Source organism: Coregonus lavaretus (genome assembly GCF_964263955.1).
Source record: "Coregonus lavaretus genome assembly, chromosome: 36".
In the NCBI taxonomy this organism is placed as follows: Eukaryota; Metazoa; Chordata; class Actinopteri; order Salmoniformes; family Salmonidae; genus Coregonus; species Coregonus lavaretus.
In genome coordinates, this window is record NC_140023.1 from 4,542,071 (window position 1) to 4,560,831 (window position 18,761).

The 18,761-nt window shown below is 46.7% G+C and overlaps 1 protein-coding gene across 1 annotated transcript in view; it reads right to left on the bottom strand.

Annotated features, from left to right (window-relative positions):
- The window catches only part of LOC311111004 (girdin-like), a 78,447-nt gene that overhangs the window by 34,895 nt on the left and 24,791 nt on the right, over positions 1-18,761 (bottom strand). The window contains exons 4-6 of the mRNA XM_084153686.1: positions 9,741-9,810; positions 1,819-1,877; positions 845-928 (exon numbers count right to left, since the gene is read on the bottom strand). Of these exons, the coding sequence (XP_084009812.1) occupies positions 845-928; positions 1,819-1,877; positions 9,741-9,810 (213 nt within the window). The remainder of the gene's footprint in view (positions 1-844; positions 929-1,818; positions 1,878-9,740; positions 9,811-18,761) is intronic.

The window sequence follows — 18,761 nt, forward strand, 5'->3', positions numbered from 1 at the left end:
AGGATGATAGTTAGCTAAGTGCACAGACGCAATGCACACAACACTAAATACTTCCTCCAAGCTAGCTAACCACTGTAGCTAGTGTTGACATTATAATTAAATCACAATGGATTAGCTATATTTCCATGAAACAGCTGCCTGTGTTAGCTGCCAAGTTAGTGCAGTGTCCTTAGCTAGCTAGCTATGTTGTGCTAGCTAGCTAAACATTTGGCTATGGGCTGGCACTGGCAATATGGGACTATGGAGAATTAATTAAATAGTTTCTTCTTCATCTTGCTAGGTAGTTATCTAGCTGTGGCCATCTGGCTAGTATCAACAAGAGCTTTCTTCAAAATATCAACATTAGCGCAGCTAGCTTGGAATCTAGACCATAAGCAACACACACGGACATGCATTGCCAAACAACGCTACTGCCACCTTCTGGTTTGGAGTATTTTAACAACATTTTACATTTACATTTTAGTCATTTAGCAGACGCTCTTATCCAGAGCGACTTACAGTTAGTGAGTGCATACATTTTTCATACTGGCCCCCCGTGGGAATCGAACCCACAACCCTGGCGTTGCAAGCGCCATGCTCTACCAACTGAGCTACAAGAGGCCCACTGAGCTACAAGGCTGAATGTCTGACGATTTCCAAGGTTTTTTCTGTGTGAACACAACAGAGCTTGACTGCCGATACTCTGTTCAGAGATGCTAAGTACTGACGGCAGGCAAATGATTGACAATCCTACCGGTGTGTCTGAGCTGTTACACAACAAGCTGGCCCAAAAGAGACACAAGAGGTCCCAGGGTTTATGTTTTGCCCTCACAAAAATGTGTTTTTCGTTTTTTTTCACTCATACCTCTTGGATGTGAGATGCTATGGCAGCTTTTGTGTCAAAGTCTAGGGTCTGGATCCTCTCGATGTACTCCTCTTTCTTCTCACACTGCAAACAAAAAGAGGCAGTTTGGGGTTAGGATGACAGTCTGGAGAGGTCTTCGTGAGGTCACAGGAGAATGGCCTGAGTTCGGATTGGTTGGCTTTAAGGAAAGCGATGTCTGAAGGAATGTGTAGGTATTCTCTTAGACTATTATCTGGTAACCATGTGTAGTGAGCAGCTACTTTGTTCTTTCCTGTTGGTGAGAGTGTAAGGGAGACAGGTTTTCCCGCCTCAAAAATGCAGACATTTTGCAAGAACTGTTATTTTTATGTGCCTTTAACCTGTAATCGAACATCGTCACCTTCAAATCATGATCGAAAAAACAAAACAAATCAACACCGACTTCATACAGACAGATGAGACAGATACATATTTCCCTTTGAGGGGTCTTTGAGAAGTAGCCTGTTCAGAACCCCTGAACAGTGTAAACGAGAATGACAGTGTGAGGTCAGCATCTCTCTGGCTAGGGCACTGGTTATGTATGAGTCATTACTACTCCAGCCAGGCTCAGGGCAGAGATAGAGACAAGGGTCGGGTCAGGGCAGACAGGGCCTCCCATGGAGCAGACACGCCATCTGACAGCCCCTCTGACCCCTCTCTGACCTGCTACCAGGACAGCCAGGACAGACCACCTGTCGCAGTGCCAACTGCTGAGGAAGAGGGAACAGCGAACTAATGCTAGTCTGAGTGAGAATGACTCCTTTCACTCACATTACTCATATAGCTGTGTTAACACTTGTCTGAACAATAGAGCCGAAGGTTATAGATGTTCAGGAACTAGTGAGTAAGAGCTATTCATAACGGTAGTAGAGTGAGTGTTCATCCTACAGGAGAGTTATGGTATTGGTAGACTACTGACAGTAGATGATTAAGGGGGTGATGAGTGTAGGACTTACCTGGACGGCACAGCCAAGCAACAGCAACAAAAGCTTCTTCATCTCCTCCAGTCCTTGCTCTGCAGACACAAAGAGATTGTCAATTAGCGTTTTACTACCATTGTTAACAATTTACTAGCATTGATTTGATTACTCTTTTTACAAGTTTTATATTTGACTGTAGCTGTTTCGGTGATACTGGATACTGGTCGGGTGAGGTTGTGTTTCTCTAGCGGGAGGTAAGCTTGGCTTCTTATATGGTGTTGAGTAAAGCTTAAACCATGTATTTAGATTGTAGGTAGGTATTGTAGTTAGGTATTGTAGGTAGTTTATCTAGGTAGTTATTGTAGGTAATTATTGTATTCGGCTGAGACCGGTGAAGCACAAGGCTAGCTAACCCACTACCTGGACCAATAAAGCTAGCTAGCTAGCGGGTAGCTACTGGTAACTATTAGCAACTGTGGATAGTTGTTTCCAATGTTATTTCACGCTTAAGAGTACCTGTAATTATGCCAGCTAGCTACCTACCATTCAGCTGTTTTTCTAACCTCATTATCGGAAGCGTTAACGTTAGGTAGTTAGTAGCTACTGTACTCGAAATGTAGCTAGCTTGTTGCTACCTGGATAGCTAACTAAACAATAGCTGGAACGACCTAGCTGTAATATTTGGAGGTGCTTTCTCTCCGTTGGGACAGATGCGAACTGGCTGAATCGATTCAGTGGCTAGCTTTGCACTTAACTTATTTTTGTTTTGTTTTTACATTCTGGTAACCAGAGTCGTTCAAGGGAATTCGGGACATGGGTGACTAGTTAACGTTAGCTTGGCTCTCTCTGTGTGTTTCGTGCCGTGGGAGGACGGGTTTGTTCGTTGGCAGAGAGCAATGGCTAGCTAGTATGCTAACTATTCTAGCTAATTAACTGGCTGAATAAGTTGACGACGTACTCACTCAAACTGTCAAAACTAACCCAAAACCTTACACAACGTTAGACACGGACACGATTGATCTGTTTGGCGTGTTATCACACTGGTGGTTTGTTGTAACCGAGTATTGGTGCTAAACCGTGTTATTGGAGGCTGGCATGCTATGGCGTCATAGGATTCGGTGCCCTGGACGGTTTTCACGGAAGAATACTGTACCAAGTTAGCTAGCTGAATAAACTAAGTTAGTCTTTTCCTAGAAAACATTGAACCGCTGTAGTTTACAACAATTATAATTTCTAAAGTGGAAGAGTTATATTTGAGTGTTTCAGTGACACGTAAGTGAGGGAGGCCCTGCTCTCTCGCTTTCCCAGATGTTTAGTTCATTTCCGGCAGCCTCTGGAACTGCCATTCTGAGGCCAACAAGGCAGAGTTCATCTCAGCCTATGCTACCCTCCAGTCTCTCGACTTCTTGGCGCTGACGGAAACATGGATTACCACAGAAAACACTGCTACTCCTACTGCTCTTTCCTCGTCTGACCATGTGTTCTCGCATACCCCGAGAGCATCTGGTCAGTGCGGCGGTGTCACAGGAATCCTCATCTCTCCCAAGTGGACATTCTCTCTTTTTCCCCTGACCCATCTGTCTATCTCCTCATTTGAATTCCATGCTGTCACAGTCACTAGCCCATTCAAGCTTAACATCCTTGTCATTTATCGCCCTCCAGGTTCCCTTGGAGAGTTCATCAATGAGCTTGACGCCTTGATAAGTTCCTTTCCTGAGGATGGCTCACCCCTCACAGTTCTGGGTGACTTTAACCTCCCTACGTCTGCCTTTGACTCATTTCTCTCTGCCTCCTTCTTTCCACTCCTTTCCTCTTTTGACCTCACCCTCTCACAGTCCCCCCCTACTCACAAGGCAGGCAATACGCTTGACCTCATCTTTACTAGATGCTGTTCTTTTACTAATCTCACTGCAACTCCCCTCCAAGTCTCCGACCACTACTTTGTATCCTTTTCTCTCTCGCTCTCCTCCAACACTACTCACTCTGCCCGTACTCAGATGGTAATGTGCCGTCGCAACCTTCGCTCTCTCTCTCCCGCTACTCTCTCCTCTTCCATCCTATCATCTCTTCCCTCTGCTAAATCCTTCTCCCTCCGATCTCCTGATTCTGCCTCCTCAACCCTCCTCTCCTCCCTTTCTGCATCTTTTGACTCTCTATGTCCCCTATCCTCCCGGCCGGCTCGGTCCTCCCCTCCTGCGCCGTGGCTTGACGACTCATTGCGATCTCACAGAAGAGGGCTCCGGGCAACCGAGCGGAAATGGAGGAAAACTAGACTCCCTGCGGACTTGTCATCTTTTCACTCCCTCCTCTCTACATTCTCTTCCTCGGTTTCTGCTGCTAAAGCCACTTTCTACCACTCGAAATGTCAAGCCTCTGCCTCTAACCCTAGGAAGCTTTTTGCCACCTTCTCCTCCCTGCTGAATCCTCCTCCTCCTCCCTCTCTGTGGATGACTTCATCAACCATTTTGAAAAGAAGGTTGACGACATCCGATCCTCATCTATTAAGTCAAATGACACCGCTGGTCCTGCTCACACTGCCCTACCCTATGCTTGACTTCTTTCTCCCCTCTCTCTCCAGATGAAATCTTGCGAGGGCCGGCCGCCCAACAACCTGCCCGCTTGACCCTATCCCCTCTACTCCAGACCATTTCCGGAGACCTTCTCCCTTACCTCACCTCGCTCATCAACTCATCCTTGACCGCTGGCCATGTCCCTTCCGTCTTGAAGAGAGCGAGAGTTGCACCCCTCCTCAAAAAACCTACACTCGATCCCTCCGATGTCAACAACTACAGACCAGTATCCCTTTCTTGAGCGTGCCGTCTCTAGCCAACTCTCCTGCTATCTCTCTCAGAATGACCTTCTTGATCCAAACCAGTCAGGTTTCAAGACTGGTCATTCAACTGAGACTGCTCTTCTCTGTGTCACGGAGGCTCTCCGCACTGCTAAAGCTAACTCTCTCCTCTGCTCTTATCCTTCTAGACCTATCCGCTGCCTTTGATCTGTCTCCGCACCACGTGCTCTCACCACTGGTGTCCACCAGGGCTCAGTTCTAGGCCCTCTCCTATTCTCTCTATACACCAAGTCACTTGGCTCTGTCATATCCTCACATGGCCTCTCCTATCATTGCTACGCAGACGACACACAATTCATTTTCTCCTTTCCCCCTTCTGATAACCAGGTGGCGAATCGCATCTCTGCATGTCTGGCAGACATATCAGTGTGGATGTTGGATCACCACCTCAAGCTGAACCTTGGCAAGACGGAGCTGCTCTTCCTCCCGGGGAAGGACTGCCCGCTCCATGATCTCGCCATCACGGTTGACAACTCCATTGTGTCCTCCTCCCAGAGTGCAAAGAACCTTGGCGTGACCCTGGACAACACCCTGTCGTTCTCCGCTAACATCAAAGCGGTGACCCAATCCTGCAGGTTCATGCTCTACAACATTCGCAGAGTATGACCCTACCTTACACAGAAAGCGGCACAGGTCCTAATCCAGGCACTTGTCATCTCCCGTCTGGATTACTGCAACTCGCTGTTGGCTGGGCTCCCTGCCTGTGCCATTAAACCCCTACAACTTATCCAGAACGCTGCAGCCCGTCTGGTGTTCAACCTTCCCAAGTTCTCTCATGTCACCCCGCTCCTCCGCACACTCCACTGGCTTCCACTTGAGGCTCGCATTTACTACAAGACCATGGTGCTTGCCTACGGAGCTGTGAGGGGAACGGCACCTCCTTACCTTCAGGCTCTGATCAGACCCTACACCCAAACGAGGGCACTACGTTCATCCACCTCTGGCCTGCTAGCTCCCCTACCTCTACGGAAGCACAGTTCCCGCTCAGCCCAGTTAAAGCTATTCGCTGCTCTGGCACCCCAATGGTGGAACAAGCTCCCCCACGACGCCAGGACAGCGTAGTCACTGAACACCTTCCGGAGACACTTGAAACCCTACCTCTTTAAGGAATACCTAGAATAGTATAAAGTAATCTTCCCCCCCCCCAAAAAAAAAGAAAAGTGGTTGTCCCACTGGCTATCATAAGTTGAATGCACCAATTTGTAAGTCGCTCTGGATATGATGTAAATGTAAATGTTTCAAATCCATTTCATAACCAAATCCCATAAGCTTTTGCAGCATCATATTGCAAAAGGCTAAAACGATAACTGCCCCCCAGACACACAGATAGGATGCTTACTACAGCCATGAGATGAGCCATTCAAGTAACCCTATTACATACATGTAAACTGGTTATGCTTGCTTATAATGCGATGTCCCCAACCAAAAAGATTGTACTGTATTTTGCAGTAATCCAATGCCAAGCCACACGTAGATGAAATGATAAAACAGATGCTAGGAAGCTCAACAAGGTTGAGGTAATAATCTGTAGGATTATACTGTAAAATAATGAGCCAGGTGGTTTATTTCTCTCTCTCTGTGTGTGTGTGTCTGTGTGTGTGTGTGTGTGTGTGTGTGTGTGTGTGTGTGTGTGTGTGTGTGTGTGTTAAGCCAGCTCATCAGCCCCAGGGGTAGAGAGCGGCGCTGGGCCATAAACACAGATGACTAACAACAGGCTTAGACAACCAGGCATGTTTATTCAGAAAAAGGGCCACACAGCAATTATAACTACTGTAAAACCCCACCAGTAGATAAAAAATTTTTATGGACAGCCATAATATCAATGGCAAGATTTTGTTCTTAGTGTATGCTATGGTGCATCCGTCTCCTCCATGTGGGTGTAGATGTTGGGTGTCTAGTGACAGCAGAGGTAGTGGGTTTAGAAGGTTGAACTATCGGGTGTAGCCGATACAATGGAATATACTCTTCTAAGAGGCATTTGGTGTTAAATGTACTGCTACAGTGTCAAGTCCACTAATGATAAACATTATGACTCACTAGCAACACTTCAACTGAGCTATATCTTATATAATAATATATTATTATTATGTATCTGTAACTAATCAACAACTGATCGTGACACATCAGTTTCACCAATCATAATGGCATCCTCTTTGAAAACAAGATTCATCCCATTCCATGTGGATTTCTTTAAAATGTACACACACACGACATCTAGAGGATCACACACAAATCTCAGCTAAACTAACAGGATGTTTTTGGCCCAGATTGAAGCACCATTAGTAATAAAAATAACTGTAACTGGCCTATATTTGCAACCTCCTCGGGCCAGAACAGGAACAGCCTCAGAATATCAATTGAGAGAAGTAGGTCTGTTATGAGAGCAGTGCAACTACAATCGCAGAAAGAGTGAAAAGTCTACATGTAAACGTGTGACCTTTTGAGGCCCATCCTCACAATACGTCATCAAAGCTAATCAACATCTATAAAGGGAAATAGAGAGTAGCCTGTTCTAGATTTCTATTCCGAGTACAGAGTGCAAGCTGTAACAAATGCCTTCTAAATGCTGTTTCTTCTAACTGAAAGCCTTAAGAAGGATTCATACACACATAGAACCTACACACAGAAGCCTGTATAGTGATTTGGAAAGGCAAATCTTCTTGAGCACTAAAGATAAGGAGCAGGCAGGCAATGGATGAATAATTTAAAGAGGCTGACTGAACCAAGCATGTCTGAAGTGATAGCGAGAGAGAGAGAGAGCGAGCGATGGGGAGAGAGAGAAAGAGAAAGAAAAAGATGTGGCGAGAGAATGAGAGAGAAATAAAGAGAAAGGGAGAGAGGGCAAGAGGAAGAGGAGATGGTTTAAAGTAGATGAAGGACATTTCCCTTCAGCGGCTCTGGCTCAGCAGAGGGTTGGCTCCCCAGACTGTTATCATAGTGCTGTATGTGCCTAGTGTGGCTCCTTCCCTCCTTCTTCCCCCCGTCACTACACTCCCTTCTTCCTGACAGGAAACTCACAGGGGCGCATGGACAGTGACTAACCCTTCAGAGTTGCACTCCTTCCTGCCCAGCTATTGTTCACAGGAACCTGGTGAGGGGGGTTCTTCCGGGGAGCAGGGACCCAAGGCCTCTGAGGTTTCCTCTGGTGGACGACAGTAGCACTCTCCTGCGGCCCTGGCCACTCTGTCATTTCATATCATCATAATAGTCATTTTCATCACACTGACTATCTATTTTGTCGATGCCAATTGGCCCAATCATTGTTATTCAGTATATCTATAATGTGGGTCAGTATATCCATACTGTGGGTCAGTATATCTATAATGTGGGTCAGTATATCCATAATGTGGGTCAGTATATCCATAATGTGGGTCAGTATATCTATAATGCGGGTCAGTATATCTACAGTATAATGTGGGTCAGTATATCCATACTGTGGGTCAGTATATCGATAATGTGGGTCAGTATATCCATAATGTGGGTCAGTATATCTATAATGCGGGTCAGTATATCTACAGTATAATGTGGGTCAGTATATCTATGTGGGTCAGGGACTACTCATGGTTCCTCTGACAAGAAAGAAAATACAAGACTTTTGCTAATTTCACTTTTCACCACTGAAACTGATTTCATAATCACCTATTTCCCCTACTCTCACCACTCCCCAGGTATTCTAACCATCTTCAGGCTTCTAAATGTGACTGTAGGTTTCCTGACTTTCCCACAACCCCACACATTGTTGCTGGTGACCGTCAGTCTGGCCTGCCTCCACCTGCCATTGAAGAGCAGTTGTCTCCTTACAGTTGATGTTCCTGAAAAGGGACACTTCTCTGGCATCTAAAACGACCACACTAGAATGTTACAAAGTCAGCAATACAAAGTAGGTACAAACTACTCTCTACGTGGCAGGAAACTGACACTCATACCCTTTCTCTCAAATGAAGGCTTGATTGTTAAACCAAAGGAGAAGTAGGTTCACTATAAAGACAGACAATGCCTGACTGTAGTCTTCATTGAACAGGAGATTAGCCTTCAGGGGCACATTGTGTTCTAGCTGGTCTAAGTGCTTCTCTTTTGAAGCAGGATCAGACTGAATCGAAGTGATATTCAGTGTTGAGGTCTGTGTCTGAGGTCAACAGACAGTCTGGGGTAGGAGGCACCCAAGGGGAGAGGGAACCAGATGAGATAGTGGGCTCTGAGGAGTGGGGTTTTGTAGTGTTTAGTAACAGAGTGGGTTAATAATCAGAGTCCGGGGTGGATTCTGGATTCCCATAGTGCTGATAATGGGCCCATCCCCCAAAGAGCCTTAATGACTGCATACTAAAAGCCACATGGGCAATCACTTTCAGATGGCTCCAGCTACTATTGCTGCTGCACACCACTAGGGTCAAAGGTCACAGGAAAAATACTGGAATGCTGCATGTTGAGGTTCAGGACTGAGTTGGTCTGATAATACTTTGCACATAGGAGTATCAAATGACGTGGCTGTGTTGTCTGGGTCTTGACTCCAGAGAAAGATACTAGCTATTTTTCACAGTAGCTCATTCAAGATTCAACAAACCAGCATAATGTGCTTCCTAAATCCAAATATTTTGACACAATACAATCAATGGCTGGTTTTATCTTGGTTTCACATGCCTATCCAATAAGGCAATATCTTACCACGAAGAGTCCTCTGTAGCTCAATTGGTAGAGCATGGCGCTTGTAACGCCAGGGTAGTGGGTTCGATCCCCAGGACCACCAATGTGTAATAATGTATAATGTATGCACACATGACTGTAAGTCGCTTTGGATAAAAGCGTCTGCTAAATGGCATATTATATTATTATTATAGAACAGAGAGCGATTCTAGCTGGTGGAAATTACATCTACACACAAGGGCAAGGAAAACTGATTTCAAGATAAAAGGGGGCTGTGTAAAACAACAGGCCTACATGATGTGCATTGCATAATAAGGAAGTTATAAAGGGTTCACATTATGTATGATTCTACATTGCATTCTAATACAGGACAGTAACATTCTCAGTGAGAAGATGGAAGATTTCCCCACTGAAACCCCAGTGTAAAAGTGTGTATTGTTGGCAGGTCAGTCAGATGAAGACGTACCACTGAGAGGGTTCCTGCCCAGCACCAGCACGTTGGGGAGAGGCATCATCACCAGCTGCTGGAGGGTCTCCTAGAGGAACAAACACATACAAAATACTTATTATTACAGTATTAGTTATTACAGTATGAGTTAACAGTATGAGATATTACAGTATGCGTTATAACAGTATGAGACATTACAGTATGAGTTGTTATTACAGATGTTCACAGGATGTTATACATCCTGAAAAAAGTGTACATATTGTTTTCACTGACCATCAGAAAGAGTAGTGATTGCATGAGGAGACGGAGACACCATCTTTAAAGGACCACTGCAGAACCATGCATGAATACTTTTCCCGCTCCTTACTCAATGCGATAGCTAAGCTAGAGAGTTTCAGGGAGGCCGTGTAATCTTAAGAGACGGTACAGACAGAGGGATGCCCAGTGTGGGGATGTTATATAAAGAGTATCAACTTGTAAACCAATAGACAAAGCAAGGGTCTCATGTGGCATCGTTTGATGATGTCACCCATCCTGTGTATGTGTGCTGAATGTGTTCTTGGCTGTCATGTGACAACAGTGACCATGGTTCTTGTGTAGGTTGTAAATCCCCCTTTCACTACAAGGTGTTCACATGTCCATCATGAAAACAGGATACCCATCTAAAATGCACACGTAAAGCTCACACACAAGAAGACACTTACAAAAACCAGGCACACACACACACGCACATACACACGCGCACCCACACACCACCACACCATCCGCAGAAACCTTGTCCTCGGCTGACTAGACGAGTAAAGCTGCTTATCCCCTGCTCCTCCTAGTTCAGTACACCCCCATGCTGCCGCTGGTACTCTGGCAGACAGGTAGTCATGCTGACTGATTGATTCTCCACACAGTCTTCATATAGTATGCCAAAAGCCAAGTACTCAATAAATGAGGGAGGGCTTTCATTAAACAGCTTTAAATATTGATTCAGTAATGGAGAAGTCTGTTGGACTTGTGGGACTGGTATGAGACTAGTGGGCAGTTCTGGTTTGACCCACTGCTCTAGGGCCTGTGTCTAATCTCTAACAGACAGCCGGACTGACTGGCTGTTTGGAACAGAACCAAGGCCTTTGATAATGACCATGCTTACTGTGTGTGGATAGCAATTTAAGCCTGTGTTGGGCCTTGAGCCAAAGAACTCCAACCCAAAGTAACCATTCAATTATATGTGGGGCAGTGGCCTGACATCATCTGTCCAGCTCACATTACATCCGGAGAGCTTGGGTTGGTGTATCTGTGTCTAACGATTAAACTAACACCAAGATACTGGACTAGGGCCTATATCAATATTTCTCCAACTACCGGTCATAACATTTAGAAACATAGTGAATCTAGTGAATCTTAATTTGAGTCCTCTTCAGAGACGTCTGTGGCCAAATTGAAAGAGTCGTTTTTCAAGCATAAAGGACATGAGGGCTATTACCTTCAATATTTAATGCCCAGTGAGGCAAACTCCACATACACCTTATGTAACCCTCTTTGAAATGTCTATGTACTCTTCTCACTGATGCAATGAAAAATAAGCATATTATTATTTAACATGAGATTTTGGAAAACCACATTATTGATGCCATTACCTCATGGTGAAGGATAACAAACCCTTTCAGTTTGGGCTTTTTATTGCCAGAAGGTACACAATGTTTTTGTAACACATTGCTACCACTGGTGTCAAGGCAATCACATCTGGTCATTAATAAGCTTGTCTGTGTTGAGAGAGATTTCCGGTTGTAGACCTTCATATGTGTATGACATGACATGAGGAAAAACAGACACGCGTGGACAAAATACGGATGATGCCTGTCACACTAGCAGGTGCCCAGGGACGGAAGGTCAGAGGGTTCTGAAGGTCATACGTTTCCAGGGGTTACACAAAGAGAATGTAACATGGTTGCCATGGTTTTATGTGTCAGTCAGGATAAGAGCGTCAGTGTGGACTAGCTGCTGCTCTGCTGTGCTGGTGAATGGTGGGAGGATGATTATATGGCTAACCCCGCAGGAAGGGAGTACCTTCACATTTGTCCATGCTTCCAGAATAGAATAGATAGGGTAGAATAGCATGTGATTTCTCATCATCAAACGCTATCCCACCACAATGCATTTTAAAGTGAGAAGCACAGGTCACCCATGTGGCATAAGGTGTTGACTGCTGAGTCAGATCCCAAGACAGCAACTGTGGCCTTGGATAGTTAGGAACCCACAGAGGAATACATACAAACACTCTTATTTCTCGACTCTGCCCAACACCTGTCCCTTTTCTAGCTGCTGCCTCCCCCTCCCCCTCCCTGACACACACACACACACACACACACACACACACACACACACACACACACCTGTCCCACTCGGCAGGCACGTTTGCAGTCCAAACACATAGCACCGTCAGGCACTGCATCAAAAGCCTGAGTAATCGTTACCCAGTCTACCCACCGCATATGCTCTCAATGTTACCCCCTCTCTATTTGGGTTAAGAATCTCCTATTTCATGGAGGGAAAACACAGGGAATGGAAAGCCTCAGATTCATGCTATAGGATCAAGTGTATTCCTGTTTGTTAGGATTTATGAAAAAGTGAAACACTCTTTAAATCCCCTGACTGCTTGAAGTGGGGGGTTGGATTCTACGTAAAGGAGAAGGGGGAGGGGTGTACAGATTGGCCAACAGCATAGGACTAACTGCTGAATCACAGAGGCTGAATCATGCTAAAACACAGTTTGCATATTGAAATAAGTGTTTGTGTGTTATAATATGGAGGTTGGATTAGCCCATGATAACAAGAGCTTACAGCCCATATCTCATGCATAAAACATGATGGAAACAGTCAGGAACGGGCACCACACTGTGGGTGTTATGTTGATCTGGTATAATGAGAATGGGGTGGCAGAAATACTGCAACTCTTTTGAAATGGAAAAGCCTCCCTATCATCCAGAGTGGCAGACCGCCAGGCAAACAGGCAACAAAAACAGCACTCTCAGTATCTGCCTCACATCTGCCACTAATATTCATGGTGAGAAAATAGTCAATCTGTAAAACAGGTTAAGCAGATGTGTCGAGAGAGAGAGAGAGAGAGAGAGAGAGAGAGAGAGAGAGAGAGAGAGAGAGAGAGAGAGAGAGAGAGAGAGAGAGAGAGAGAGAGAGAGAGAGAGAGAGAGAGAGAGAGAGAGAGAGAGAGAGAGAGAGAAGAGAGAGAGAGAGAGAGAGAGAGAGAGAGAGAGAGAGAGAGAGAGAGAGAGATTAGATTACACTTCCTCTTCACAGCGGTCTACTCCTGAATTACTGATCAGCTGAGTTCATTGCGCTTCAAAACTGGGTCACGTTACAGTATGTTACTGGAGTTTCAGTTCTCTAGTACCATGTTGTCAGATCAAACAGTGTTCTTAGAGTGCATCAAAACATAACTAATTTATGCGATAACATGGTGTTAAAAAAAGCAGTTGCTCAAAACATCCACAACCCTCATTATGCCAGTATGTGAGTACTCCTGACATGGTACGGACGCTGACGTCGGTCGCCAGTTGTACATTGTTGTGGCTTGGCAGGATCGTGTTTTGGACCGTCGCACGGAACGAAATTGGGGGAGTAAAAAAATAAAAAATGAAGGTAGGGGTGTGGATCAGAAAACCAGTTAGTGTCTGGTGTGACCACCATTTGCCTCATGCAGCGCGACATCTCCTTCGCATAGAGTTGATCAGGCTGTTGATTGTGGCCTGTAGAATGTTGGCCCCACTCCTCTTCAATGGCTGTGCGAAGTTGTTGGATATTGGCGGGAACTGGAACACGCTGTCGTACACGTCGGCCCAGAGCATTCCAAACATGCTAAATGGGTGACATGTCTGGTGAGTATGCAGATCATGGAAGAACTGGGACATTTTCAGCTTCCAGGAATTGTGTACAGATCCTTGTGACATGGGGCCGTGCATTACCATGCTGAAACATGAGGATGTGGTGGATGAATAACATGACATTGGGCCTCAGGATCTAGTCACGGTAACTCTGTGCATTCAAATTGCCATCGATAAAATGTAATTGTGTTCATTGTCCGTAGCTTATGCCTGCCCATACCATAACCCAACCGCCACCATGGGGCACTCTGTTCACAACGTTGACCTCAACAAACCGCTCGCCCACACGACGCCATACACGTGGTCTGCGCTTGTGAGCCGCTTGGATGTACTGCCAAATTCTCTAAAACAACGTTGGAGGCGGCTTATGGTAGAGAACCTTAAATTCTCTGGCAACAGCTCTGGTGAACATTCCTGCAGTCAGCATGACAATTGCACGCTCCCTCAAAACTTGAGACATCTGTGGCATTGTGTTGTGTTAAAAAACTGCACATTTTAGAGTGGCCTTTTATTGTCCCCAGCACAAGATGCACCTGTGTAATTATCATGCTGTTTAATTAGTTTCTTGATATGCCACACTTGTCAGGTGGATGGATTTTCTTGGCAAAGGAGAATTACTCACTAACAAAGATGTAAACAAATTTGTGCACTAAATTTGAGAGAAATAAGCCTTTTGTCCAACATTTCTGGGATCTTTTATTTCAGCTCATGAAACATGGAACCAACACTTTACATGTTGCGTTTATATTTTTGTTCAGTGTACATTTACATTTTAGTCATTTAGCAGACCCTTACACAAGCGATTTACAGGAACAATTAGGGTTAAGTGCCTTGCTCAAGGACACAGACAGATTTTTCACCTAGTCGGCTTGGAGATTCAAACCAGCAACTTTTCGGTTAGGCAAGGGGAAAGGGGATACCTAGTCAGTTGCAAAACCCATCCCAGTGCCCAACCCAACCTGGTGCGGGGGGGGGGGGGGGGAATGCCTTAAATCGATGTCCATGTCATCGGCGCCCAGGGAGCAGTTGTTGTTGGGAATTAACTGCCTTGCTCAAGGGCAGAATGGCAGATTTTTCCACCTTGCCAGTTTGGGGATTCGAACCAGCGACCTTTCGGTTACTGGCCCAATGCTCCTAACTGCTAGGCTACCTGCCCCAACCCCCCCAACGCTAGGCTACCTGCCCCAAACCCCCCCCCAACGCTAGGCTACCTTCCCCAACCCCCCCAACACTAGGCTACCTGCCCCAACCCCCCCCAACGCTAGGCTACCTTCCCCAACCCCCCCAACACTAGGCTACCTTCCCCAACCCCCCCAACACTAGGCTACCTGCCCCAACCCCCCCCAACGCTAGGCTACCTGCCCCAACCCCCCCAACGCTAGGCTACCTGCCCCAACCCCCCCAACACTAGGCTACCTGCCCCAACCCCCCCAACGCTAGGCTACCTGCCCCAACCCCCCCAACACTAGGCTACCTTCCCCAACCCCCCCAACACTAGGCTACCTTCCCCAACCCCCCCAACGCTAGGCTACCTGCCCCAACCCCCCCAACGCTAGGCTACCTTCCCCAACCCCCCCAACGCTAGGCTACCTTCCCCAACCCCCCCAACGCTAGGCTACCTTCCCCAACCCCCCCAACGCTAGGCTACCTTCCCCAACCCCCCCAACGCTAGGCTACCTTCCCCAACCCCCCCAACGCTAGGCTACCTTCCCCAACCCCCCCAACGCTAGGCTACCTTCCCCAACCCCCCCAACGCTAGGCTACCTTCCCCAACCCCCCCAACGCTAGGCTACCTTCCCCAACCCCCCCAACACTAGGCTACCTGCCCCAACCCCCCCAACGCTAGGCTACCTTCCCCAACCCCCCCAACGCTAGGCTACCTTCCCCAACCCCCCCAACGCTAGGCTACCTTCCCCAACCCCCCCAACGCTAGGCTACCTTCCCCAACCCCCCCAACGCTAGGCTACCTTCCCCAACCCCCCCAACGCTAGGCTACCTTCCCCAACCCCCCCAACGCTAGGCTACCTTCCCCAACCCCCCCAACGCTAGGCTACCTTCCCCAACCCCCTCAACGCTAGGCAGCCCCCCCCTCCCCCGCACCAGGTTGGGTTGGGCACTGGGATGGGTTTTGTTGAGGGGCAGGTATGTTTTAATTACAACATTCGAGCTGACAACAACTGGGACTGCTGGTCTCACAGTAGGCAGATTTTCTCATGGTTCAATTGCCATTTAGCGCGGCCCGTCTCTAAGCGCTTTTATGCTGATCTACCTCCTCCCTTCTCTTCCTCACCGGGACTGGGCTGGACTGGGCTGGGCTCCAACACAGTGTGCCCTGGCTGTGTGGAGCCCCAACCCCAGGAACCAACTGTAGGAAAGGATGGAAGGAGAGAGGGAGGGGAGGTTCTCTGAGACTGCTGTGTTTCTGTTTGTCTAAGCAGCTCACTACCCCCAACTCCCCAGGTTCCGCTACCAGCACCACTAAAACAGGGGGGCAATTGTGCATCAGAGTGAGAGTGCGCCTGTGTGTGTGTGTGTTGGGGAGGAAGAAGAGAAGAGGGGGAAGATGGTCGCTTGCTTGCTTAAGAACTCGGAATGCTTGAATCACAACCATTCTGTATCTGCACACAGAGCTGATTACCATAGCAACGACAACAGGGTTTATTCTCCCCAGCCGGGTGAATCTTCGCTGGGTGTCTCTCTCGCTCGCACACATGTGCGCATGCACACACTTCTGGGAATAGCACTGCAGACTTCAATCCTCTACTGTACAGTGCAAACATGCTGTGATTATGAATCTGCAGAGGGGCTTAAGCTGGTCAGCAGAAGACGACACACAGAGAGGAGAGAGGGAGAAAGAGGGGGAAAAGATGGAGAGAGAGGAAAAAGAGGGTGAGAGCAAGGAAAGAGAGGGAGATAGGAAAGAGAGGGAGAGAGAGAGGAAAGAGGGAGAGAGGAAAGAGAGAGGGAGAGAGAGAGGAAAGAGAGAGAGAGAGAGAGGAAAGAGAGGGCAAGAGAGAGAGGAAAGAGAGGGAGAGAGGAAAGAGAGGGAGAGAGAGAGGAAAGAGGGTGCAAGAGAGAGGAAAGAGAGGGAGAGAGAGAGGAAAGAGGGCGAGAGAGAGGGAGAGACTGCAACTCCAGAAAGCAACACAATGGAAACAAGCTGCACCACAGCAGCCTTCCTCTTTCTCACCTGAGCACCAGCTAGTTAGTTCCACACCATAGACTCACACAACTTAACACCATACGTGACAGATCTGTATAGTGTTAAATCAATGCAAGAAAAGCTCTCCTAATGTTGAGGATTTCAAGAAAAGCAGGAGCATAATGAATACCTTTAGACTGTACTGTGGATTCAGAGTTGAGATAAGCACAACTCTGTCTTTCGCTTAAATTATTATCTAATTGAATGAGTTCAGAGCAAATAATTCAGAATACCTCCCTGTGTGAATAGTGGCATAAAACATGGTCACTACTGTGCTTGGTTACATCAGATCTGCTAATGTAGTAAAGAATTAAATCCTGGCCCTAAGTTACTGTAATTTCCAAGAGATCATAGTTTTAGTGCCGATTTGGATAAATGACAGACCTCTCATCAACGCATCCATCTGCTGTCACATTCACTAGTAGCACCAGCTGACCAAATGACTGCCAAGGACCTAGCCAGGTGGACAGAACTCATGCATGTAAAGGCGGAGAGTACATGGCCATTAGTCCGGTCCTCCCTTTGGTCTCAAGAGCGATCAGTTAGAGTGGTTTTAGTATGGCGCCCTGCGGCTGCAGAGGGGGCTGCTGCTCATGCCCAAGATGGAGGCACCTCCACTGGCACAGGCTCGGCCCACACTCCCCTCCCGTAGGGTCTGGAACCTGCCCTACCACTCACAGAGACAGGCATCTTCTAGCTCTGTTCTCTCTACTTTAATCTAAATGAAGCTTGAAATGTGCTGCTCTTCCATGCATGCTCACTAAGACAACTTAAGTGTAAGTCGCTATGGATAAGTGCATCTGCTGATGTGGCTGTAATGTCATGAGAACACTTACTATAGATAGAAACAGTGGTGTAGCTCAAGGTGCTAGAGTACCGAACTCTTGTCATCCTTGGCTAAATTAAAACACTTCTGTAGTAAAGCAGGTCATGGTGATGGATCACTTACTCTCAGTCAAAAATAGGCCTCTCTCTTGCATACAGTAGAAACCTAAACAACATAGGGTGCAGTTTGAGTGTTAACTGAGAGTACTCCAGGCCTGCCAGTTTGAGTGTTTACTGAGAGTACTCCAGGCCTGCCAGTTTGAGTGTTAACTGAGAGTACTCCAGGCCTGCCAGTTTGAGTGTTAACTGAGAGTACTCCAGGCCTGCCAGTTTGAGTGTTAACTGAGAGTACTCCAGGCCTGCCAGTTTGAGTGTTAACTGAGAGTACTCCAGGCCTGCCAGTTTGAGTGTTAACTGAGAGTACTCCAGGCCTGCCAGTTTGAGTGTTAACTGAAGGGTAGGTACTCCAGGCCTGCCAGTTTGAGTGTTAACTGAAGGGTACTCCAGGCCTGCCAGTTTGAGTGTTAACTGAAGGGTACTCCAGGCCTGCCAGTTTGAGTGTTTACTGAGTTCTCCAGGCCTTTTAGAGATCTGGTGGTGCTCAACGAGGGGGGTTTGTTTAGAAGGAGGCGACAGAGGGGTGACTGCCCCAGTTATCAACCCTGGACCAGTCAAACTAGAACACTCTCCAAGCTCTTCTGCTGCGTATAATTTAATTAAAACACTTCTTTCATTGGGCTATATATTAGGCTATATTAAGACAGGGTCAGTACTCATGATAGATCATACAATTATAATTTCTCTGAACACGGTGAGGTCACAGACCATCTCTTTTTAGAGGGATGAACATGATGCCATGAGCTGTAAAATCCAACTCTACTAAGCCATAAAAATCACATTCTCCATACAATCCTACAGTCTAGACTGGTCTATATATATATATATATATATATATATATATATATACACACAGTGAGGGAAAAAAGTATTTGATCCCCTGCTGATTTTGTACGTTTGCCCACTGACAAAGACATGATCAGTCTATAATTTTAATGGTAGGTTTTTTTGAACAGTGAGAGACAGAATAACAACAAAAAAAATCCAGAAAACGCATGTCAAAAA